The 26360-nt window shown below is 53.9% G+C and overlaps 1 protein-coding gene across 1 annotated transcript in view; it reads left to right on the forward strand.

Annotated features, from left to right (window-relative positions):
- The first annotated feature begins 1525 nt into the window (after nt 1-1525).
- LOC119095734 (chitinase-3-like protein 1) overlaps nt 1526-26360 on the forward strand; it is a 37320-nt gene continuing 12485 nt past the window's right edge. Inside the window, exons 1-4 of the mRNA XM_037218587.1 lie at nt 1526-1647; nt 18421-18478; nt 22042-22236; nt 24398-24527. Of these exons, the coding sequence (XP_037074482.1) occupies nt 1633-1647; nt 18421-18478; nt 22042-22236; nt 24398-24527 (398 nt within the window). The 5' untranslated portion in view covers nt 1526-1632. The remainder of the gene's footprint in view (nt 1648-18420; nt 18479-22041; nt 22237-24397; nt 24528-26360) is intronic.

Here is a 26360-nt window from a genome sequence, read left to right on the forward strand (position 1 = left end):
ACCTGCGCAAAATGCTAGTTTCAGTGCAGACACATGTATTTGAAACGTTCAGGTGCAGCGGGCGCCGCCACAGTATGCTTGCTCGCACTCCGAAAAACATGCAGCGAAGCGATCCAAACACACGGGGAGGTAACTGGTATGAACGAATCGCAGGAGGCAACACCAAACGTCCGCCGCCATCCTCCGCGGACAGCAGCAGCACAGCCCAGTGGACAGTGTGGGACGGGCTGCCGCCATCCTCCGCGGACAGCAGCAGCACAGCCCAGTGGACGGTGTGGGAAGGGCTGCAGCCATCCTCCGCGGACAGCAGCAGCACAGCCCAGTGGATAGTGTGGGACGGGCTGCCGCCAGCTCACTGAACCATGCCGCGCCGACATCTCGCTTCTGAAGCGCGACGAGGCCCAGAAACCGCATCTGCTTGTTCACCCCTCTGGGAATGTTCTTCAACTGGAGCATCGCCCGCCCGGCGATCTGGACGACCGGGAGCGGCTCCTGATCTGCTGGTCTGATCGGCTGTGCCAGCACGCTGTGGGCGGCGGCTCACACCAGGAGGGCGTCCAGCAGGGTGTTATACCCCGCGATTATCATCAGTGCCGCGATCACTTGATGAAAATTCGCCTCTGTTAATGCGAGAAGGAAATGAAAGATACAGCTAATCAATGGCGGTGAGCTGATGGCCAGCAGTCATCACACATCACGCGTAGTATCCGAAGTCGTAAAGATAGCACAAAAACCGGTTAGGTAATGCGATGGCTTCATTGTTGTGGCGCGTGCAAGAACAAAGGCGAAAAAGTACGGTCTCAGATACAACTATCGCAAATAAGAGCCAGGCGTGGGGCGGGACATCCGCTTGAACAGGATGTAAACAAACATTCAGAAACAGGAGTGCCTTGTTTTCATCAGCGGGTCAACTATTTCAAGCAGTTGCAACTTTCCTATAACAAGGGCGCCTTCGTGGGTGCGAAAACCCGCGGGTGCTAGAAGTGTCTTAGTGCCCCGCCACATTGGGTGCGCCATTGATGACATACACGCAAACTTTCTTGCAGGACAACGGCACCATGCTCTGCAAAATGCGTTCCGCATTTCCTGAGGAGGTGTTCAAGACTTGGCATAACGCAGCTTCTGGATTGAATAGCCCTGGAATCACAACTTGCACCGTGCAGTCACGTTGTTAGGTGAAAAAGTGTTTGCTTAATGACTTGACGTCAACTTTGATGGAACGTAAGGCACATCAGCCGTTCACATCTGAACATATTAATCAAAATAAGTCAATCAACGATTACTCATTCAATGTACAGCGCTCTAGCGCCAGGGTACGCCCACTCATCCACGCGGAGACAAGGAGCTGACCAGCTTGCAGAGCGGCAGGCTTCCATCTCGGGGAGGGGGGGGGGGGCGGCTGACTCAGTGGGGAGCCGGCTCAGAGCCCCCTCCCCGCAGGCCCCGGGGCCGCGCGGGGCGGGGGGAGGGGGGCGAGTGAAAGTCGCCCTGCTGAGATGGCCGCCGTGTCAGTGGGCGCGCGCCGGGCCGGCAGTGAGGACCGTGAACGGCGCAGAGCGGGCTGGGTGTCGTCTGCCAAGAGACCTCCTCAGGACCGGCCGCCGGTGTGCGCCGCACCCGACCCACGCCGGCATGGCAGGCGCTCAGGTAGGCGGACACGCTAAGGCTCAATGTGCACTCGCTGGGGCAGGCGGACACTGCGTATGTGTGCTGATTATCTAGATGCATATATATATATATATATATATATATATATATGAGTAGCCTTGCGGATGTATAAATACGGCGTCTATATAAGTGTGCTCGACAAAAATGGACGAAACATGCCAATAAGCACGGCTTGTCCGTGCACTCTGTAATGCGATCGGAATATCAAAAAATAATATGTGACGGATTCGCGGCCTCATTTTGTAGACCATGTGCAAAATTTGGTCTTGATCTCTTATTTAGGTTCAGTCCGGCGCACCCAAACAGCAAGTTTGGTATACAGTTCTCTCGTTATCATATTTCAACACAAATTAGTCCTGGATGCGATCAATGGAATCTTTAAACAAAATGCTTCCTTTGCTGTCGAAGTGCAGTCAAAAGCTTTTCGAAGTAGTCTTAGAGCACTTATTTCGATAAAGGCAGATAAATGTATTTCACAAAATATACTGAAGTAGATTTTGTTGACGTTCTGCTATTTTTAGGCGGCCCGTCGTAGTTTCATATGAATATATACTCCACGGAAATTTCAACCGCTCCTGTGACATACCTACACACCTGACCGGTTTATTTGAAGAGACGAGTTTAGCTCCCAAAACTCGTACACTGCATTCTGATTCATGACAATGTCCTTGTCATTAGCTGCATTAAATGCACCTGAATGCCTTTGTAACGGTAAAAACTAGGCACTAGTCTGCATCTCTCTGAATGAAATGTAACTAAGAAATGGAGGGTAAGTGGCGATAAATACAAATAGAATTCGACGGCCAGGGCCGCTGATGGTCGCTAACCTGATACCGTCCCCTGCGGTCTCTCGGTGTTATGTTGCTATGTGGCACCGCGGTCCCCGTCTGCCGGCTGCCGGGGGAGGGGAGGGGGGGGGGGGGGGGGGTACGAATTTAGCTTGAAGGTGGAGGCGCGGGCATGTCCCCGACGGCGAGTCACATTAACCTAGTGCAGACATCCGGAACTTTGCAGAGAAGGGTGAATCATGAAAACGGCGGCACTTAGATACCGTCGAGCTAAAACTAAGGTCAGCTGAGGCATGCCACCTTGAGTGAACTCTCACATGTACACCTGCAGCACTCCCCGGGCTTTCCAAGATATAAGCGCGTGGATAAGCACGTGCAACATACCAGCGGCTGGGCACGAAAGCCACTCCCCAGAACGAGGACGATGGAGCACGTCCGTAAGGTACAGGAATTTGGGGAGGGGAGGGGGCGGGCGAGGTGGGGTGCGGGCGCACGTGAATGAGAAGACCATGAGATCTCCACGAGTGGGTTGAAGCACACGGTGGTAAACTTCCGCGGAGCAAGGCTGAGCATGCAAGTAAAAAATAACCCATTGCTTTCTTTATATGCTAGAATAACTGCTATTTTTGTGAATCAGCTGGTGTTTATAAAGCGTTCAATGATGCGTAAAATACACTTCATTGTAAAGCAGGTATATTTTTCCGCACATCGCAAAACTGGATAATTCGTTCCATATTATCTGTACCAGTTCAAATCAATTTAATTCCAATATGTTACGAATGAAAACAAAGGTTTGTGCGGCAACAAATATCCGCGATTTGAACCAATCATGGAGATCGGAGGGCTTGCTACTACATGGATATGGTACACGATCAGCAAGTCAGGTAATTAATGCAAATTAAAATGTCAGTGTGCAAAAATCGTGGCAAGTGCACCATGTCTACAGCACTAAATTTTCACAGCAGGCACGACCTCGATTAAGCTCTATCGCACAGCGGGCCGGGAGATTTTGCATCCAACCTGGGACGCCACAAAACGCAAACGTTGACCGAATCCCTTCACAGCCACGCTGCCACACTGCCATCCCACTCGACTGTGCCGGACCGGCTCTGGTCCTCACGGGGAGCTGATCGCCGAGCGAGAGGCGCACACGGTCGCGTCGTGTGCGAGGCTTACAGAAACGCCGGCACAAAACTAGCCGCGGCGGCGAGGCGTGCAACGCATGCTAATGGCGCAACGGGCCGCCGCCAATGTCAAGAGCGGCTCTCGCTTTCGATACCGTGTGAATGGCTGCGGCAGCAGGAGGCGGGTGGGGTGGTACCCGGTCGGCGGTTTCCGCTCCGTTGTGAGGCAGGATGCGGCGATTCGCCCTAGGCATGGTTCGGTGGCGCTGTTGGAAGATGCCGCACGTCTGCTGGCCCGGCTGCAGGCACTGGGGGCTGGGTTATAGGGGGGGGGGGGGGGAGATAAGGTCTCCGACATGCGCCATTCAACGTCGAATCGATGGCGTGCAATTCCAGCTCTGGGCTCTTTCCCATGCTTTGAGCCCGAGCCCCCATTCAGGTTAGCGGGCTAGCTTCCGATTGGTCGAGCGGTGGGCATTCTTGAGCTGCCCATGGGGCCTCAGTGCGGATCAGCCCGCCCTGTGGCCCTCCCTCGGATAATCATGCGTCATGCGCATGCCGCCGGCATACCACCCCCATCAGCCGCCCCCCCCCCCCCCCGCCCCTGTGACGTCACTCCGATCTTATGGCCTCTGTACCACGGCGTGCGAGGCTGACCTCGTTCCTCGAGGCGACATGCGAGACTGTTTCCGGCCAGCGGAGGCTTTGCTTCGCCGTAGACGCGCCTCGACCGGGTCTCGTTGCATGGTGCTCGGCCAACTCGGTGGGGAGTGCCGCGAATTAAGGCAGACAATGCGTGCGGTTGGGGATCGGTCGGTAGTGGGCGTGCGTCCCCGGCTTCGTTCGGCTTCTCACCATGCTACACGTTGTTATCGGGAGGGAGGAGTTGCCGGAGCCTGGGCGTGACGTGATTATGAGGAGAATGGGCAGGCATGTGCGGACTTCGATTGCAGCCGTGCTGGTTCAAGCTTGTACTTTGTGCTCAGCGCAACACCCGCAGCGCTTCAACCGTGAAGCTGAACAGTGACATGCAACGCTCGCTCCGAATTCCTATGCATACTTTCATTGTAGATCTTTGAAAGCTTAGATGCACTAGTCAGTGAGCGCCGGCGAGACAAGGCGAGGCCACTGTATGCAGGCACTCCTCCTACGTCGAAGAACGGCTCCGTTGATGTCGAGCGTGCACGCTGAGCACTCTTCAGCACCAGTTCGCGAGGCGTCGGCCGGATTCCCGACTCGATTCAGCTGCCCATGAACCCGGACGGCGCCATGTTAGGTGCCGAACGCCATCGGCGAGCCATGATTCACAGCTCACATTCGCTATTATCAGAAGCGCACCCAGAGCGAAGCCGGCAGGGACAGCGGGTGGGCAAGAGTGGGAAATGGATGTCAACGGCATCGTTCGGTCGCTTAAAACGAACTACGTGATCCTCCTAGTCTGAGTGACCGGAAGAGTGACTGGGAATACCCCAGAAGGTCTGAATGCGCCCTTGCATCAGTCCTTCGCGAGTCTTCCCATCCAAGTCATCGTCTCCTCTCCCGATGCTCAGGCAGGCGCGTAAGCGTCACGGGACGATGACTTGGTTCGGAAGACGTTCAAAGGCCAGGGTCAAGAGCACGTTCGGGGCTGATGGGGTCAGCCACTGCGCGACCTCCGGGGTTGTATGTCTCGTAAAATCGGCTCAGAGGCTCAGCCTGGAGTACTTAGATCAGTGTCACGATTTGCTCCTAAGCACCCATTCTCTCAAGGTTTGCTGCACTTAAAAGTTTGTTGTTGGTTTCACTGAAATGTTTTTGGTGCACATTTTGTTTATATTTTAAGGCTGTGATGGGACGGATCAATACAGAGATTAAATGATATGATCCTCGTACCTACATAATACTGATTTTGTCTTGTTAATTTTGTTTAGCATTTCTCCTCCGCTTGCATGAATTTCTACGCCCTTAATCCTTAATTTATTCCCTAATCATAGCCGCAATACACGCCAGGTGCGATTCTTGATCACCAACATCACGGCTTGAACACCAAAATCGGCTTTCATGGCATCGACCGAGACGACCCGACAATCGTCAGCTCTCACCGAGCACACAGCTCAGATGTGGGGCTGCATGGCCGGCCCCTGCCTGTGGCGGGGTTAGTCCGCTCCCCTCCCACCTGATCGGCGGAGACATCGTACTCCAGCACCAAGGTCGACTGGTGGTCGGCGGCGGGGCCCGTGCAGTCCTGTGCCGGCGCGGCGGAACCCCGCCGGCCGAGACGACGCGCACTGGGGAGCTTCCAGAGCCTGCCGCCGGCTCGGCACTGCACTCTGGGGGTGGCGTGACGTCACCAAAGGGGCCGTGGAGCTTTCCCCAGGTGGTGCTTTGAAGTTAGCAGCTTTAGAGGCGAGTTGGTGCCCCATTTCAGCGCGTTCTCGTCCTTGCTCATCAGGTCCCCTGGAGACCACTTCCATAAGTGGGATGCGTTGCCGGTGGGCAGTTGCTTTGACTGGCCCAGGGGTCACGTCGCGTCACCTCAGAAGGTCAGACCAATGCAAATTTGTTACACAGAGGTGCTGGAGTGGTGACTTTGTCGTCGCGACAAAAAAACCTGATGCTAATCTACCTTCCTGAATGCGAGGCCGGCTACTACTCGAGCCGATATAAATTCATAAACTGCATTTTGTCGTCAAATTTTTTAAGAGTATCTGAAGAATGCAGCAGCCTAAAACGTTGCAAGCAAAAACGAGATTCAACATCATTTTCTCAAGCCGTGGCAAGTTTCACTCTCCGTTGGCAGCCACGCAATGTGAACTTGATCCACCAGTAAGAAAGCAGTTGAGAAAGTAAATTGTCTCGTAGCCACCAGCTAATCTCTTCAACCCCACCAACGAGAGAGAAAGAGAGTGGCCCACGTGTCATGTCACTCAGGTTTGCGGGCTCACAAAGCCTCCGTCGATAGTTGCAAGTTGGTGGATTCAGCAGATGATTTACACAAAGAACATCGCCAGTGAGGGGCTGCCATTGGTGCCGTTGCCATGGCAACATTACACGACCGATCTCCGATCCACCAGGCCTTTGCCTGACGTCTCGTGAAATACGTCATTCGTGCCGACCATAAAATATGGAATACATAACTATCGAAGTGACTGCCTTAATGTAAAATTTGTTTCTTATTTTATTATCATTTCAAATTATAATGGGCGTTAATAAAAAATATCGTTGCGTTAGTCACTTAGCTTCTAAATAGTGACGCCTGTCCTGAAATGCAATGAAAAAAAGGACAGAGGCAAACACTGGAAGGAAGACGTCGTGGACTGTATTCTAGCAAACCACCAGCCGCCGTCGCCGTCTGACGTCCCGGCTTTGACGCCTTCCTGATGTAGTCCTGGGGGGATGCCGCGGGCCCCCCCCCCCCCCCAACGTTCACGTTCTTGATGTTTGTGCCATGAGTTGAGGCGTACATGGTGTCAGCTTTTGAAAGATTGATTGACGGTTGGGCCTATCATTTCCGTGACACCCTGGAATGGAAAACGTCTGGGGGTTTCAAAAATGAGTAAAATAGGAAGCGCTTATCAACCGTCTGGGACCTGTGACCACAGATGCAGTCACGAACGGAATGAGGCAGGATCTGTATGGTGTAGTGAGGCTGAGGGTGGTCTGTGGTGATAACATATTGAAAAAAATGACAATTCATGGAATGTTCGTCGCGTCTTACGTGTGTTCCACCCCAAGTCTGGTCTCAGTTTGTTCAGCGACGTTCTGAGAAAGTTCCGGGTGCGGCAGGACGCTTTGTTTTTTTTAGTTGTCGTTCGTCGCGTGCTTTGATATGTGCCAATGTTACAATAGTCAGAATTATTTTCAAGATATTGTTCACAAACTTGTGGTATTTGAAATTTTTCGATATGGTAAGCCCCAGCTGTTTTTGTATATCAATGCAATGCTATCTAAAATCACTTTAAGCGTGGCATGCCGAACTCGCCGTGGGAATTCTGAAGCTCCTATTCAGTCTGCTGTCTTATCTGTGGAATTCCGAAGCTCTGAAGTCACCCCATACCTCTGCAAGGTGTGTGGATCAGAGTTTGACTAACTAGATCACTTGCAACTTCGCCACTGAGCTGGGCCCCATCTGATGAGGCCAGGGAGAGGTCGAACCCCCAACACGAACCAGACCAGACAGCAAATGAGTTGGCAACGTGCACCAGATCTAGAGATGCCCTCGCCAGTCTGGTGGCGAACATCAATTGGTCGTGATGGTCCGGACGCAGCAGCCTTCGCATGCAGCCACATTCGCTCAAGGATGTTTCGTATTCCCTGCGTACTACCGTCAGCTGATGGGAACAGCCGAGCTTTCCGGAGTGCAGTAGGGTGACTGAAAGCATAATTTTCCTCAAGCATGAAAGCTTTCCAGCTTTAGCTGTTTTCATGACATCAACTGGAGATTGTCGCGGACAAGGCAAGTCATATGAAGTGGAAGGAGGAATGGAGACTTGGGGAAAAAGCATCCGCATAGCGATAAAAGATATCAGCCACAGCCTGAGTTATTTCAGAATTAGCACATAACAAAGCCCTCAGCAGCATGTACAATCGATAAGACTCAAAAGTTGTCTACGTTTGTCTGAAGCACACATTTATCGCACCATCAGGCCACAGATAGAATTCCGTTTCCACAAACGGATGTTGAGCACTCATTCAGATCCAAGGCACGTCGTGACGCCCCGGGGCGGTTCGATGCCTCACGCCGCTGTGGTCAGTAAGTGACCACAGTCACCTGGCAGCGCCAGCGTGCATGCCCCCCTCCCCCGGTTACGATCGGTGCCAGGCGAGATTTCCCGGTACGATACGCGCCCGCGCGGGTACCCTCAACGCGGAGGTGCCGGCGCCGGTCTCGTCGCGTGCAGCGCAGTCAGCTGATCCCGCCCGCCGTCGGCGGTCGGCTCCAGGCGGGGTTAGGTCGGCCCTCCGCCCAGCGGTGCTGTCACGCCAGTGGCATGCGGTTCTCAGCCGCGAGGGGGCGGGCTGATCCCCGGGGTCAGGCGGATGTCGGAGGCAGCAGGATGCCACGCTGACCTGCCAGATGGCTCCTGTGTTGCTTCGGCAAAAATGCATTGGTTTCCGCTGGGGCGTTGCTGCAAACCCTCCGAGTTCCTGCACCAGTCATGTATGTCTTGATGTCGTGGCCAGTGACGTAGGAGTGGCATTAAGGTGTGGAGGGGAGGCGTCCCCGATAGTTAAGTCTGATCATTTCCCACGCCATCCTTGCCAGGAACAACCCAACTGATTAAAGAAAAAGTGAGGGGCGCCCCGCCCTTCCCTGCGACAAACTCGCGCGCCCCCTCACATGACCACAATGACAGCGCCTGCTATCGCTTGTTTAAAATTGATATAGGCACATCCGTCCAGTGGTGCAGACGATCTCTTGAATGCCAACCACGTGGATTTTCGGATTCATCGAGGCTCGTAGAGCAGGGCATGAATCTTTATGACTCAAACGGCGTCACGTCCGGACCAGCTCAGAGCTCAATGTCCTTTGTTTGGTGTAGGGCTTACTGGCTCTGAATGGGGCGCCATTAGATCGTGTTTTTTTTTCTCGCTGATATTCAGTGGCTATCTTGTTTTTCATGGTTTTGGAGGAAGTTATTAGAGAATTGGGCGTTAAATAACTGATGCTGAACGACTGACGTTCCCAGATTGGGGCCCACGGCTGGCGCGTAGTGACTGGTGTCCATTGACTCACGCTCAATGGTAGCTCACTGACCTGCAGTAGATGACTGCTATTCCATGACTCCACTGTCTGATGGTGTCACCATCCCACCCCTGCGGCAGCCGGCCGTTCCGGCGCGTCCCTGTGCTGGGGCCCATCCCAGCCGCTGGACCGGTCTTGCCCGGTGTGCCGCGCGAGCTGCCGGCTGTGCCTGGTACGGCCGACCGACACGTGAGGAAAGACACCGGGGCGGGCTCGTGCACGGTGGGAGTCAGGCAAGGGGTGACGACCTCCCTGTAATTTGCTGTTCGCAGGACGCACTGCTTTAGATAACGAAGCAGGTATGCTGCTGCTTCCTCTGCTGGTCATGACTATGCATCCAGGGTACGGACGGGGACTTGCAGAGCCGGATGTAGGAATTCGCAATGGGAGGCACGCTCCCCCCTCCACCCCCCCCCCGTCACCACCACCAACAAAAGGCCTGAAAAACCCCCACTGGATATCTCAGCTGATTCGAGATTACGTACCCACATTGAAGTTGTATTGTCAGCAGTCACGCCTAAATTAATTCATGCAATACGTTTGAGAAGGGTACGGAGAGGGCACGTGCCTCTGCGGCGCCACGCGAATACGCCTCTGAGAACACGAAATCCGCGTAACTCTCACATCTCCGTATTGAAACCTACGCGACATCGCCGACTTCACCACGCGTGAGAACTTCACGCCAGCCGGCACCGCTTCCCAGCCGGCCGAAGCGCTGCAACGAGAACAAACGACGCCGGGGTACCCGCCCAGCGGCGTCAGTTGGACCGGTCGCGCGGTGCGCTCGCTCTCCGCCCAGCGCGGCGCCGGCCCGGGGGGCCGTGAGCCGGGCGTCCGCCAGGCTGACACCAGCGGCGCCGCTACCGGTCCTGTGGTCGGCCCGCCGGGTCCGTCAGCCAGAGGCGTGCCGGGGTGGGGGATCACGGAGGAATGTGTCGCGGCGCATCATTCTGGCGATGTGATCTTGAAGGTAACTGCTAGGAAATAGCGGCACATGCAGGCTATTTCCTCGGGAAATGCCGCTGCAAACTCTTCCCTCGTGACGAATTCCCCGTGCGCCTCTGGGTGAGCGGCTCAGCATCCGCGGCACGCGACGACAGGCAGAGAGAGAGGGAGAGTGACTGGTGGGTCCGCAGGCCAGACGACCCGAGCACCGGACCGACGTACGAACTCTCACCGTTGGCACCGGCTCAGCCACAGAGCCGGCACGCCTGACCGGAGCCAGGGGGCCTGGGAGGGCGAGGGGGGGGGGGGGATCGCTGGCTGGAGCCGAGACCAAAGGCATGATACGGGGATGATGATTGCTGCAGGATAGGTGAAGTGGGGAGGGGGGCACGCCTGACCGGAGCCAGGAGGCCAGAGGAGGGGAGGGGAGGGATTGCTGGCTGGAGTCGAGACCAAAGGCACGAGACGGGGATGATGATTGCTGCAGGATAGGTGAAGTGGGGAGGGGGGCATGGCTGACCGGAGCCAAGGCTTAAAACATAACGCGGTGAAGGCGATCGCCGTTTTGGTGCGCTTTAGTTGCATAAGCCATTTTGGCGAGGAATACTGGAGAGCAAAGGCGTCGAAATTCACAATAAGATAATCAAACGTCAGGTGTGCTCAGAGAAGTATCAGCACCGGGAAAGGTTCTTATGGTCGGTGAGCGAGCGCGATATCACGAGAATCACAAGAGACGCCAACTTGCCCCCACGTCGACGGCACCGGTTCCGTGTCGTGAACGCTGGACAGACAGTGAACGATACACGGTGGACAACGTCATCACGGCACCCGCTGAACTAGACTCCCACGGGGCGCCGCGGCTGATCCGCCTGATCCACACGCCTCGCCAGGACCGGACAGGGCTCCGTTATCCAGCGACGACTCCATGTCTCGACGCCCCGACGGTCACGACTTTCCCGCGCCGACAGCGCACGAGCAGCGGCACACAATCACCGCCGGGACGCATGAGCTGCGATGACCCCGGGTCTCTCTGATTTCAAGGATTTGCGCTCATTTTTTCGCCATGCCACGCGGCCAACGTGGCACTTAGTGGGAAGAGTGACGTCATTTGTCTCTCCGGGACGAGCCATTTGTCACAGGGCTGTGACGTCACGTTGACCTCCAGTTTTCTGAATGATTGCAGTCCGGTTTGCGGGCCCATTAAAGACAGAACAAGCCCACCAGCATCCGCCACCAACAGCTCTGCCCCGCAAATCGAAGGCCTCTCTCCACCACTGCGGCCTGTGAGCAGTTCTTCTGCGCGGTTCGCCACACTTTCGCACCGACAAACACGTCAGCGGCGACAGCTCTGGCCGGGCAGCCTGAGACGCGGGCTGACCGCGGCCGGCCTGAAACACCGCTGCCAGCAGACAAACATGACCCGCTAAAGAGCGGCCAACTGGCGCCGGCTGCGGCTGTGTGCAGCGTCCTCGGAAATGGAAAAATGCGCCGCCCACGGCTGGCTTTCTCAACGGATGGCGGCGGCGCCTGTGTTTTTCCAGCTGACCTCAAGCCGACCTCAGGCCGACGTTCGTGCTCGGCGGTCAGCTTCAGCTGGTCTCCGTTCTCCAGAGCCTTCAGCCCGTGCATACCTTGGTGAAGTAGGTAGTGCGAAGGACTCAACGGTTCTCGACGTTAAGAGAAACTTGCCTTCACGTCCATTGTGTTAAAGGAATGGAGTGGATAGAGTTGCCCCTGAGCCCGCCCCCCCCCCCCCCCCCGTAAAAACTTTGGACTTGTTCCTTCGACGCAGCTATGCGTGCATGCATTCCCCGGACGGGTAGCAGGAAGGGAGAAGCGGAAGCCGTGTTCAGCCGCAGTCTTCGAGGACAATTACCCATGCTTGCTTGTCGGCTTAACAAGTTTCAGACAATATCGTGAACCCATCGGGCCGCGTGATAAACATGAGCACGCGATCAGAAATATCTTAACCAAGGCCGCAACAGTTGCGAACACATAGAGCGCATCCAGGAAGCTGGTGTCAGAAGTTATCGGTGCTGTTGTCCGTGTGATCTCGAGGATATCACGTCGGTCTCGTGCCACTGCGGGCGGCGGACGCGGCGACCTCGAGGCGCGCTATCGCGGTGGTCCAGGTCTCGCCCGGGGCTCGGATTTCCCCAATAAGCACGGTGAACTTTCAGCACGGACGGCCGTGCCATGGTCCTGCATGACATGTTAACCTTGGCAAGAGGTGATGGACCGCCAGGCCTTGGCAATATTATCCCTTCGGCTGGACTACGTAAGTGGTGGGGTGCCCGTACTCACGCAACAAGCCACGGTCGAGTAAGGAGCCTGATCCCAGCACCACTCAGCAAATAATACGCGTGGCCCAGTTCAAAAGCCGCTTACAACATCAGCCACCCCAGCCACCCACGCCTCCTCCCGCTGCACCGGCAAAGCGTCGGCCTTCGGAGTCAGAGGTGGCGCAGCCCCCCCCCCCCCCGCCCCCCTCACATCTGAGCATCATCATCGTCATCTCCCCCGGGGGGGGGGGGGGAGTGCTCCAGATGTGAGCGTGGGAACGAGTCGACCTCCACCTCGCCTCATTAGAATAATTGTCATTTTCGACACGGGGCAGCTGCGGGGCGGATTGCCACCTCTTAAGAGGCCTGCCCGCGCAACGGTGCACCGCCCGAATTTGACTGGACTCAGGTCCAGCTATGGCAGGTGTCCAGCGAGGTGAGCAGAGAAGGAGACCAGTAGCCATTCTGCTGGAGAACAGGCGCCCATATGTGGTCAGGGGTTACTAATGAGGATATTCGCGCTTTAGTCAAAGACGAGCGTGTTCTTAGCGTGTCGTTCTGCATTATCGATTGTTATACGCTTCGTGTGCTTTGAACACAATAAGTCTCAACACGAAAGGGAGGAACGGCAGTTCTCCGCCCCCAAATGTATCTCAGCAAGGCCAAGCAGTCATATCGGCCAAAAGTAATGGACTTGTTTTGTACCAACACTCCTTGAAATCTACAACACGTTCAGTCATTGCGCAGGTAAACACATTGACAAGGTAAAACCACAAAAACTGACGTTTTTCAGTTTCTGCAAGGCTCTCTTCCGTGCACGATCACGAATAGTTCGACAGTTTCTACTGACGTGCGAGATACAGTATGGCCTGAAGATGCATGCCCCCGTGCGGATTTAAAAATGTCATTACCGCACCTGACGCACCTGAAGATGACACTACATCTTCTGACTGCGTCATGAATTACACACAGTCTATTGGGATATGTTGCCTTTGATGCACTGGCAACGCACACAGAGCTCCTCATCTCAACTCACAACTTTTCGTTCGCTAAATATAGCTGGTTAACGCTCCAGGACGTTTCATCAATCTCCCAGCGTTCCCAGTACGTGCACGTGCAGCAAGGCCTCTCCGCAAATAGCGCTAGCAGCGCGTGAGCGCAGATCTCCATCTGCGGCAAGGTCTTCTATGAGCTTCCGAAGCGGCACGCAGCGCGCAGGTCTCTGATCATATCGCACATTCCAACGGATTGGCAGACAAAAAACGCAAACAAACAGACCACCTGCACGGGATTAAAGTCGGTGGGCCGCCGTTTGATCCGGAGAAAGTGCAGCCCGCTTCCGGCGCTGGCCGCCGCGCCGGCAGGCCGGCCGCGTCTGCGCCAATTATGCATACACCTGGCCTTTGCGCGAAGTGTTTGCTGCTTCCGCGAGGTCACCGTCGGGCTGAGGCGAGGAGGGAGACGCCGCTGTAATGGAGGGCGTCGTGCTCCTCCGAACAAAACGCAGGCATGGGAATCCAGTAATGATTGCGAGGCATGGGAAATCCAGTAATGATCGTAAAGCAAGGTGCCAGCAAGGTGTTATGTGGCTGGGAGCAGCAAGATGGGACATGCATGCACCGCTGGGTCCGCATCCGTGCGTCGTCCCTTGCTGGCGGATTTTGCCTCACTTCTGAATATCTTGCGCAGTGCTTCTCATCCGCTCTACGGGGCGTCACTTCTCACCCGGATTCTGAAAATAATCTTCTCTAGGCGTCAGTTTGTAGAATGGTGCTCAGTTTGCTAAGCTTAAGTGTCCATCTAGGTATGGTAGCACATCTACCACAACGTGGTGCCGGACGTATTACAGCGTGATGGTCGAAGTCGAAAACTGAACCGAGATTATGCTATCCACGTATGTTATATCGTACGTGCGTACTTATGCTCTCCATGTTAATTGCATTCTAAACTTAATGTGGCAAGCTTTCTATTGAACCTACGGGTGCAGCCTCTGGGGCCGCTATGTTGCTCTTATGTTGCGATGTTGCTCTTTAGATCGTATGGTATACTTACGTAACATTCGCGTTAAAATTAACAGAAATGTTGGCACATGCACAAGTGGCTAAGGTTTCCCCAAGCACAAGTTTTCCAGAATTTCATCAAAGATTAGAAAAATGATGCCAACCACAGAGAATGAATGCCTGGTATGTGAATGAATGGCAAAAATGCATTAATTAGCAAACTATGTTATACTGCGTTCATGTGAATTTTTGCCCACTCTGTAAAAGTTAGTTAACGAATTAACTGTCATGTTAGTTAAAGACTAACTGCGCTGCCCTTGTAGTTGATTTACAAGGCAAACGCTCCGCAAACACGCAGCCATTCAGCAACACCCCCGCACCCCGAAACAAATCCAACTTCCCAGCGCTAGCAAGGCGTCGCAATTATCCAGCAGCGCCGTCTCACGTGCCGCGCAGTAAACCGCGCGAGGAGCGCTCCTGCGGCGTCGCCCCTGGGCGCGCCTGGAGGTCGAGAGGTCAGCAGTGCGGTGACCAGTCTAATCCGGGCCGAGGGCCGACCGAATTAGCTCGGGAGCGCCGCTGCGCCGGAAGGGAGCCACCATTGTGCCGAGAAGCGTTTCGCAGGACGGAGCGGAGCGAGACGCCGTGTGACGCTCAAGGACGCTGCGACGTCACAACATTCAGCCAAAAGTTCTGTAGACGTCCGAATAATGACTGCAAACGATGCGGCAGAGAGAAAAATTGTGGCGCTGTGGAGAAAGGGAGGCAAGCGACAGACCGCAAATGGAGTCATTGTTGGTTTTGAAGGTCTTCGTTTGTGCTTTGCTGCTTCAAGGCTTCGCTAACTGGTCATCGTAGAGAAAAGGACAACAGTGGTAAATTACAACTTTGTCTCAATACGGACTGTAGCATATTCAGAACAATTCATAAGAGCAACATGTTCCGGGCACTCATTGTGTTTCATGGCAGGCGCATGCGGTGTCGGGCTACTGTTGCCATGCAACTCTTCATTCCCAGCTATACGGAGGAAAACAAGGCGGAAGGATTGCAATGACTCGGTTTTTTATTTCATTGACTTCGAAGATTCGTTTTTTACGTAATATGAATTTCCCCAGTTTGTTCTAGGGAAACACCTACTAATAATATAAGCTGCTGTGGAACGACCTGATCCCTTTTAAAAACATGGAGCCCGACACCTTTATGAATAGAACATTGCAAATCTTTCCTTGGATTTGCCTTTGCCTGCAGTGACACAGCGGGATACTTAATGGCTGGTTCGCTCATTGGTTCAGTCTGTGAGGAGTTTGCCTCCCTCACGACTGTCCAGCTCTTTTTTTAAGTCGTGTGATTAAGTCAATGCATTGGCTGTGTTGGCGTCACTCGACAGAACAACAGGCATCCGCCACAGACGTTGCAATAGCTGAAATAAACCGCGAGCTCACGCGTGTAGAAAAGACATCGAAAGCAATTTCGATGCGCTTTGTCTGTATTGCGAGCGCTCGACTGAGCTCTAAACAGCTGACAAGCTCGGCAACTGCAACGTGATTCCGTAAGTTGACCCAACTGTCAACTTCGAACTGAGAGCGTGCCACATGCTTGTGCAACAGCAGCCTGGGTCTGGGGCTTGGCTTAAAGCTCGCCTAGCATGTAATAAACAGGCGGCTGATAGCTGTATTCGTCACTAGCTTGCCGTGTAAAGTTGGATTGCATCACCACTCATTCTTGCTAGCGCGCTGATTTGTTAATAGACGATTGCGCTGGTTTATCACGATAAGCAGTCATTGGCTACAACGTTGACGGAAGTCTGCACGGCTTTTCGTGCATTTTCACAACGGTTTTGGTCCATTGGCTGGGCAACTGGGTACGACAATAATTAAGAGTGATAGTGAACGGGAATCAGGTAACTTCTGGTGAAACATTTTTGCTTTCCAGGTGAGAGATTAGTAGCCTATAATGTTCTTGTTCGGCCTTAGATCGGCTTACGAAACCTTTTTGGTTGAGAAACCGAACTGAAGCGCGATATTGCGCCTATGTGGTTGGGAGCATGTCTTTCTGTGCGCCAGGGAGTTACGTACTCAAGTTTAATAGCCGATGGCATCAAGTATTGAAAAACCAGTGGAACGCGGTTGGGTTTCCGCGGTACCGGCTCTTTCTGCTGGGGTGAGAGGCAGGCGACGCCATATAGGTTCAGCAGCTGGGTGTGTCATAAAGCCCCAATGACAACAAAGCATGAAGTGCGGTCTGGCTCTTTTGATTGACCTCAGAGGCCAAAGCGGCTATGGTAGGATTTATTCGCCACCGGACTGTTTATCGGCATTTATTTTTTGCTTCCAGCTCAGATTGTAACATGTGATGATGGGGTGTCCACCACCTTCTCTCCAACAATGCGATTCAAAGTAACTCCGCACCACCAAGGCTCAAATTTTCACCAAAATATGCCAATCCCGGTAGTTTTGTCAATCCCGGGATCCTGGAATTTGCCAAATTCGTAATCCCAGGATCCGCTTCTCGCTTAGAACACAACTATGAGGGTTATTTGCGGGAATGCATTTATGCGTGTAAAAACACTATATATTTCCAAATGTGCAACGAAACCGTTATTTCCTAAATAGCTCAACCGCTCTACACTGTTACGCTATCAGAAATTAGAAATTAGGCAACTCCACTTGTACTAAATGCAATATTTGAAATATTAGTAGACTGTTCAAGAACATAGTTGCGCATCATGCTGCTCCTGGGCATGTCCAATAATCAATATCCCATATCCTCAAGACTGAGATTTTGACGTTCCTGATCGGAACCACATATTACCCACACTTTTGTTGACCAGCGGCTATCTTTTGTGCTCGGGTTTTGGAGCCATATGACAGTGATGAACATGTATCATCACATAGACACATGATACACACCGCATAAGACATTTCTGTCACTTTTCTCATCCTTGCAGCGGTGATAAAGTGAATTTGTTACAGGTCTGTGTTTGGCCCTCGCCGGAAGAAGTTATGAATCACCAAAATCATTATGACGTATAAATCACATGTGAATCACTCAATCACGCATTGTTCACGCCTGAATCACTTCTCTGGAGACTCAATTTCTGTGCTGTTTTAGGCAACATGATTTAAAATCGTGCTGGAGATAACTTGTGCTCTTCAACTTTGCCAACCATGGGAACCATGCCATTCGCAAGTCATAACACTAACGTCATTGCATTTACACACCCGGTATCAGCTTCCGTTACAATACTTTTCTCCAGCTACCAGGAGCTGAGTTGGTCTCCAACATCAGTTTTAGTCAGGCACCGCGATTATCCCGCCATGCGAAGGCGTCGTCTACCATCTTCCCATCTGCAGGCTTGCCATGTGAAGTAACTGCTTCACATGGTGCTTGTAATGCATTGATAAGCAGGTGATGCTCTTTTGATACAAATCCAGTTGGTTAGTGCGTGTTTTTCTCAAACGCCTTGACCCTGGGATTTATGCTAAATCGCGGGATCTAAATTATTATCAGTCACGGGATCGTGCCGCCTGGGCACCACACGCAGCCTTCGCTGTCGCCCGGTGTGACCGCTGCCGGCCGACGGTGCCTGAGATGTGACCGCTGCCGGCCGACGGTGCCTAAGATGTGACCGCTGCCGGCCGACGGTGCCCAAGATGTGACCGCTGCCGGCCGACGGTGCCTAAGATGTGACCGCTGCCGGCCGACGGTGCCTAAGATGTGACCGCTGCCGGCCGACGGTGCCTAAGATGTGACCGCTGTCAGCCGACGGTGCCTAAGATGTGACCGCTGCCAGCCGACGGTGCCTGAGATGTGACCGCTGCCGGCCGACTTTGCCTGAGATGTGACCGCTGTCAGCCGACGGTGCCTAACAAACCGCTCTGTCCGCAGGTCCCCCCACTGTGGGCGGTTCTGGCCTTCTGCCTGATCCTGGCCTCCACCACCACAGGTGAGAGTGAGTGACAGCGCCTGGAGGTGCAGGGGCGCGAGTGGCGCGCGCAACAAACTTGGCGCGCCACAAACCAGTCTGTCTGTCAGCCTCGCAAGCCGTGTCGGAATGCAGGCGAAGATCTGGCGGATGAAGGCAGTAACCGGGATTATTTCATGCGATTCCAAGCTCTGTTTGGGCATGTTGCATTTGGTCACGTGGTCACTAGGTTGGGGGCCGAAAGCACGGACGGCGCCACCTGTGGAGGGGATGTGCCGGGGTCGCGTCTCAAATAACCATGATATTCGCATTACACTAATGGTGTTGCATGGTCGTGATAGCCCATCTATACCCTACCACTGCTCATCTGTACTCTGCACCTACAACCCCAATTGTCGGCCGGTGGCGCCGTTTGTGGCTGCAGATATTACCAGATCCATCATATAGGCCATCATGTAGGTTAATGGGTCGTGAGGGTCATCAGGTAGATGTCTACTGTGCAATACTAGGCAATACGAAATGATGTGACCGGTTCGTGCATGGAAAATAATAACATTTATAAGCTGGTATGGCTTATCCCAGAGGACGGCTCTTAATATGACGGACAAGTTTTGCTTACTTATAACGTAGCCTTTATTTCCCCATATAACGGTTAGCTCTTTGAATTAAATGAGATTAAGCTACAATGAATGCAGAGATTGCTTCGGGAAGGTTGCTGGAGATACATGTGGGTTGTGTTTTGAACCCATCTCCGAACTTATTTCCTGCTGAGACGAATCATCGGTCATTGCTGGCCCGATTGAAGCCGTGCTGACTCAGTGAGCGAAGCAGCAAAATATCCGTTATCAGGCCAACCGTCCAGTGAGTTTACAAATTATAATCGCTTTTTATCTATGAGTCCTCGCCCAAATCAACTGAAAATCGTTAATCATTCGAAAGACATGCTGTAGACTGTCCTTTATCCGCCGCGTGAGGGTGTGCGGATGTAGAGCATTGTTTGAGACGGGAATTCACATACCGTCTGTGGTTCTGAAAAGGTACAGGTTTTCCCCCGTTACATTCAGCGAGTTATCCGCGTTAAAAACATTCAACGTTGCATGCGCACGCGATGAGATATATGCCTAATCAATATTGGGTGTTTTGGACTGCTATTTCAGAAAACTTAATAGCATGAAATCATTTATAGTAAGCCCGGAAGCTGTCGACCGTTAAACTATTAAAAAATATGTCGCCACAAACAAGCTTTTATTGAATAAACCAAAGCTGTGTATGGGAATCAAGACCTAGAAACGCACCGCGCGTTTCCTTACATGGCAAATTGCGACACGTTGTCTGCGCTAGCCTAACTGTCAATGCATTCCCTGCCAGTCATTTGATCACCAGAATCGACCTCACCCATTGGTCAAGGCAATTGATTTGCTCCCGGCGTATGGCATGGCTAGTTATGCTGTCTTGAATGTGGTTCAAGGGCATGATAACAATTTAGGTCGCACCTAGTTCAGGTTACACCAAGTGTGGATTTAAATCATGACCAGGATAACTCATTTTGCCACCACAAAATGTCAATAATTAAAAAAGGAATCAATTTTGGACGTGTGTTTTGGTTCGATGCGTTTCATGCGTTTGATACGGGCTAGTATATTCGTGCACTGTCATTGTTTCACTGAGAGATAGCTTCGAGTCCTGAGAGATTTGTTCAATTTGTGTAGATTATGTGTATATCTATATATGTTTATATACAATACGATGCAATGTATGTATATATATACAATATCAACTTTTCCCATTTATGTGGCTGCAATAATACCGGATGCACTCGCCGTGCCTCTGTGGCCGGGTGTGCCTCATTGACCGGGCGTGCCCCAGTGACCGGGCGTGCCCCAGTGGCCAGGTGTGCCTCAGTGACCGGGCGTGCCCCAGTGACCAGGTGTGCCTCAGTGACCGGGTGTGCCTCAGTGACCGGGCGTGCCCCAATGACCGGGTGTGCCTCAGTGACCGGGCGTGTCCCTGTGACCAGGCATGTCCCAGTGACCGGGTGTGCCTCAGTGACCGTGTGTGCCTCAGTGACCGGGTGTGCCCCAGTGACCGGGTGTGCCCCAGTGGCCGGGCGTGCCCCAGTGACCGGGCGTGCCTCTGTGGCCGGGTGTGCCTCAGTGACCGGGTGTGCCCCAGTGACGGGGTGTGCCCCAGTGACCGGGTGTGCCCCAGTGACCGGGTGGGACCTTGTCACGTGGTACCGGGCGTGGTCAGTCGCCAGGCTCCCCCTCCCGTGGGAGCCGTCCCACCGGGCGGCGGCGGCCTCAGGGTCAGGTGGCGGCCGGCGGTCACCACAAACCGGCCATTTGCCGGGGTTACGCTGGGAGCAGTTTCACACTGTCACAGAGCGGCCAATGTCGGGGGTCATGTCGGGGGCAGGCTGACAGCCGTCACAGACCGGCCATATGCCGGGTCATGCCGGGGAGCAGTTTCACAACCGTTACAGACCGACCGCTCCTCCGGCGCTCCCCGGGATCCAGCTGGGGAGCGGTCTCCCAGGCCGCTGCCAGCGGCAGGCTGAGACGTGGGTCTAGTTGTCAGAGCCGAACGCTCCCGATTTCTCACCAAGATCCACTGGCTGGGCTCGCGCTTAATTCAATTAACGGCTAACTGCGATTCTTTTTAAACCTTTTTCGGACCAAAAAACCATGCAAAAAAAACATTTAATCCTGTTTTTCATGAGATGGTATCTCAAGGACAGGAGAAAATGAAAAACTATTTGAACAAAGCCGAGGTCATGACCCTAATTTTGTAACAGTATGTTAATGACTCAAAAGCGCCTTTACAAACCAGGGTCGCGTACCCAGAATGGGCCTCAGAACCCTGGTAGTTCGTGCCTGTGGAGTGGGGCTCGCACAGTTTTGCCGCACAACAGGTAGTGGGGGAGGGGACTGGTATACCTACGCCTGAAAGTCATCCGCGTCCAACTGCCGGCTTTTGCCATAAAGCGAACTTGGTCTTGGTGCGGGATACTTTCTTTCGAAAGTGGCTTACTTGGGAAAATCACGTGGCGGATGTGATGCTGAACAGGCAGTGAGGCGGCGCGTGCAGTCAGTTGAGCCATGCCAGCAGCTGGTTTGAAACCGGCTGGCGCATGAGCACGTCCTGGTGTCCCTCAAGGCAGCCGATGGCAGGCGTTTTCCTTGTACGGAGCGAAAACAGGCGATCAGCACGCAAAAACACGCTTCACCTAGCGGATGCGGTCAGATTCCGACGTCATAAACTCCGACGTGACGCGTCAAGGTGTGTCAAGTGTTCAGCCGCGTGGCGGTGCCATCGATTTAACGGCAGACGTCATCGGTGTCCAGTTATCAGGTGGACTGTTGTGAGGTTTCACGCAGCGCCTCGTGTTTGTGTCCGGCAGCTGCTGCACAAAGTGCTGCGTATGTGTGTTAATTACTGCGGCCTCCAGCTCCCCAAAAAAGGCACTGTCGAGTTGGTGCACGGCACTGAGCCTGTGGATCATTATCAAGCAGGAATGCTGCGGTAATCAATACACTTTCACAGCGGAATCTCTAACCCGCGCCCGGTTTGTTTTACTTTTTCAGACGCGGCCATCAAGAAGACGCGAAAACGAGTAGTGTGCTACTACGCCAACTGGTCGGTGTACCGTCTGGGCCTGGCCAAGTATGTACCGGCCAACATCAACCCCTACCTGTGCACGCACCTGGTGTACGCCTTCGGCGGGTTCGACGACGACTTCCAGCTGCAGCCGTTCGACAAGTACCAGGACATCGAGAAAGGTGAGACGGGACGCGCGAGCGATGAGAACGCTCAGATCACGGGATGCCGAAGTCTTCGTCGTCATCTTCTTCATCAACCGGTCTTCGTGTCGAAGACCAGCTTGATGCGTCCGTGGACAGGCTCTGGACCCGACCAAGGCGGCTGGTGGTCGTGGGTCCGAGCCATGTGAAGCGTGTTCGTGTTTCCCAGTTTTCCCCGAGACGTGTCCACAAGCGGTCGTGTTAGAGCGGTGCATGGCACGATGCAGATCCATCGACGCTGCTTGTCTGGCGGGCTGGTAAACATAAGTCTGTGGTTCGGACCGGCTATGGAGACATGGCAACGCGGACGGATCCAAGTGATGTCCAGCAAATGATTTCTATGGGTGAATTCATCGGAATAAGTCACAAAAATGTTGAGTTCACGGCTCGGATCGTGTTCCGCACTTTCGTTGTCGCCTCCCTGTCCTTCTGCACTGTAATGCGGTCATAGCATGGACTTGGCGACGGGATCTGACGATTGGAACCGACGGCATGGAAGTAAAGACTTGAGGGAGCTGTACTGTGCTGCTTCTGGCACGTCCTTTGTTGGGACGATATGCATTAATGACCTGGCGTCAGCTGACTGGCGTCCAGAAGTTGCCTGGAGCCACATTGGGCAATGGAACATATCTAGCTAACCGTTCATTGTATGCGGCCTGATCAATGCCATACCTCACTGTAACTGGACGCAGCCCATGCCGCCCACAAATGCCCCCGCAGTAGTACAATGCACGCAACGCCCTAGCGCCCAGCCTGCAACGCACTCGAGAGAGCATGTCGGCACACACCCCACGTGAGAACCCACGCCCACCTCAAACAATGCCGCGGTCAGTCTAGCCTACGTTCGGCCGTGTCCTATTGTGACGCACGCTGCGATATGGTGGCCCAATCGGTCCGAGACCGGGCCAAGCCGCCGGACACGCTCAGGGGGAGGTCGAGCCGGCGCGGGCGGGGTCGGCCGGACGCGTCGACGGCCGCTTCTGACCAGCCCGCCCCCCCCCCCCCCCCCCTCCCCGTGACCACCACGGCCACCTCGCCGCGGTGGCGATTGCACAGACGACCCGGCCGCCGCGGGCGCTGGTCGCGATCAAAGCGCGCGACCGGCTCGCGCGCGACCGTCACGCGCTCGGCGTGACGGGCGCGGTTGTGCGCGTGCGCGGGCCGTTGGCTGGGCGACGGCCACGGTCAGCTGCTGTCGGGCGTGACGACCAATCAGGCTGAACCGTCCCGGCGGCCGGCAAAAACGGCGAGGCCGTCGCGCAAACATGATATGCTGTACAGGGTGGCGGGCCGGTGGTCTGGTTAGCAGGTGATGGGCTGCTCCTCACCCCGGGGTTAACAGGTGGCGGGCTGGTCCTCACCACGGGATTATACACCGAAGGGAGAGTGGAGGGGGAGGGGGTGGGGGGGGGGGGGCAGGGAAGCGGTGAACTGCCGTTGCGTGACGGGGTAATCTCTGACCGACGGAAGGTTGCAAAAGCAGCCTCAGTGGATTCATATGCAGAACAAACGAGACACAGGCGTGCGCTTCTGTTGAGCATTGAAACGGTGGGAAATCGCTGGCACAGCGTCGACCAGGGGCGCGCTGATTACCGAGCAATGTTGCAGCAATGATCAGGCCGTGACGAACTCACTGTGGCGTGACAAACATTTCTGGTTGCGGAGGTGTTGCGGAGTTAAACGTGTGTTGTTTAAAAGCGTAGGTTAAAGGGCCGTGTTATCTTGAGAACGCAGCATTTATGCAACGATTGGCTAAATATCAAAGGAAGTGCAGACAAGGTTAAAGACTATTAGCTGAGTTCAATGCCATTTATGGCTAACATTCGCAGTTATTGCATCACGATGGATGCCAGTGATCAGGGGTGAGGTTTCGTTTCAGTTCGCGTACTCTGACGTTGACGTATCTCTTAGTGGGTTGAGTTTTTTCACAGTTCAGCTCCCCCAACTCATTTTGCAAAACCACGCCACTGCCAGTCATCACTTCATCACCAGTCCCTGTTCACTGAACAGAGATGATGATGAGGCTTGAAGTCTCAATTTAGAAGCAAGGGAGCAAGACTTGGCAAACGTGATCCTCCGTGACCTGCGCTCTCAGAGCCGGACCCAGCGGACGTGACCTTACCTGACCCCGCTCCCACAGGAGGATACGCGCGCTTCAACGGCCTGAAGCAGTACAACAAGGGCCTGCGCACGCTGCTGGCGCTTGGAGGATGGAATGAGGGCTCGGGCAGGTTCTCCGAGATGGTCGCCGACCCTGACTACAGAAGCACGTGAGTCAGATAGGAAGCTCGCACCAACCGCGCAGTTCGTCTGCTTGCCGGGCTTGGGACGCCCTGCCGAAGGATGCTGTCGTTTTACGGACAGATTGAGACGAGGCAATAGTATTACGGATGGAGTGGTTGTTCTAACAATCTTCCTCGCCTAGGAAGGTTAGTGTGTGTTTACTAATTAATGAGACAGAGACGATAGAATGAGCAACTGTTCCATCCATGAAGTGTGCTATGTTATGTTACATGTCATGTAAAGATATGCTAAGTTACATCCGAGACGCCACGTCCCATCCCATGCAGTCTCGGTGAACAACGATTGTGATATCTTGCTTACGTTTCACCCGTGCTCTTATGCCTACTGTACTCCTTCTTTCTCACTACCACGTGCACGTGTAGTAATCTCTCCCTCAGTTGTCTTGTACCTGTGCTCAAACCTCACAACAGGTGCACCAGCGCACGCTGAGGCGTCGCGCCCCAATCGTCTCAATCTAGTTTAAACATCTTGTTATATATCAGCATTCACCACACCGTGGCTGTGGCAGTGTCAGTGCAGACGACCCTGGCGTTATTGGCGGCATTGTTCGTCGGGAGGAAAACGGTGTGAAGCGGGGATCTCCTGGCATGGCACGGCCTTCCCAAACAGGAAACCCTGTGGCCTTCAAATCCGCGGGGCAGTTTGGTCCGATAGTACGCCTGGTGAAGGACTGACGTTTGGTTTAGTAACACAGTTGTCGGGCGAGTGCGTTTTGACATCCATCGGGACAGTCCGGGCCCTCAAGGTCATGGACATGGCGGCCAACGCGTCATTTTATTGCCACTGGAATGTCCTCGAGGTCTTCGGGTCGTCAGGGTCGCCGACATTAGGATTTAATGCGCCAGGTCGTTGGCGCAAAAGTCTACTTGCAAGTGTCTAGTGGCTTCTTTTTTTGCTGCATGCGTGCTATATCGCTCTTCAGTAAAAAAGCATACGGTTGATGTGAATTTCACTCAGAAACATGTGTGATCGTAGTGTGGAACACTGCCATTCCATCCACATGAGCCAAAATGGCAGTGAGATTCTGAACAGGCGTACTCAACTCACAGGCGCCATGAGGAAGCAATCTATGTCCTTGCTTTGTAATTTCATGCTTACATTCAGGGTTAACAATGGGAAACATGCTGAAATGCCAAACCCAAACATTTCAGTCGTCAAACAAAACCATGTGCGCGCAAATCATACGTGCAAATCACGCCGCACACCATACTTACATCCGCGTCCTAACATGAGTTTTATTACTCCCATTATACCCGTACTATTTGCTTTACGAGCACGGACGTGCTGCCCGCTGTGAAGGCGTCCCACCACGCGGAACTACGGCAACGGCGCACGTGAAGAGCATTGCTCCTCATTGCTGCCGTGTGCGGGGCGATGGGAAAGGGTCGTGACCCGCGGGGCGATGCAGGGTTCTCCGCACCCCGGACACTGCCGGTGCTCAGGGGCGTCCCCGTCCGGGTGTCGTGGGACCTCTCGGTCGGTGTGGCCTCTCAGGTGTTTGGCAATGACCCATCGTGACCTCGGTTAGACTGTGGTGAGCTCTATGGACCAGTCATTGGGCACATTCCATGCAATGTGGGGAGCGGATGGTCGTTGTTGTGTGAGTACGCACCCGTGAGCTGTGAATGTGAGCCGAGTGTGAGCCGACATTGTGACCGCCGCAATAATGGAAGTAATGCTCTTTTAGCGCCACGCGATTCCACGTGTTTTTGTTGTTGTTGTGCAGCAGCCTGCGACAAAGAGCGTCAAAGCAAACGCCATACGTAAGTGCAGTGTGCCTAATACATTCGTAACTTTTG

Source organism: Pollicipes pollicipes, unplaced genomic scaffold (assembly GCF_011947565.3).
Source record: "Pollicipes pollicipes isolate AB1234 unplaced genomic scaffold, Ppol_2.1 Scaffold_4219;HRSCAF=4965_pilon_pilon_pilon, whole genome shotgun sequence".
In the NCBI taxonomy this organism is placed as follows: domain Eukaryota; kingdom Metazoa; phylum Arthropoda; class Thecostraca; order Pollicipedomorpha; family Pollicipedidae; genus Pollicipes; species Pollicipes pollicipes.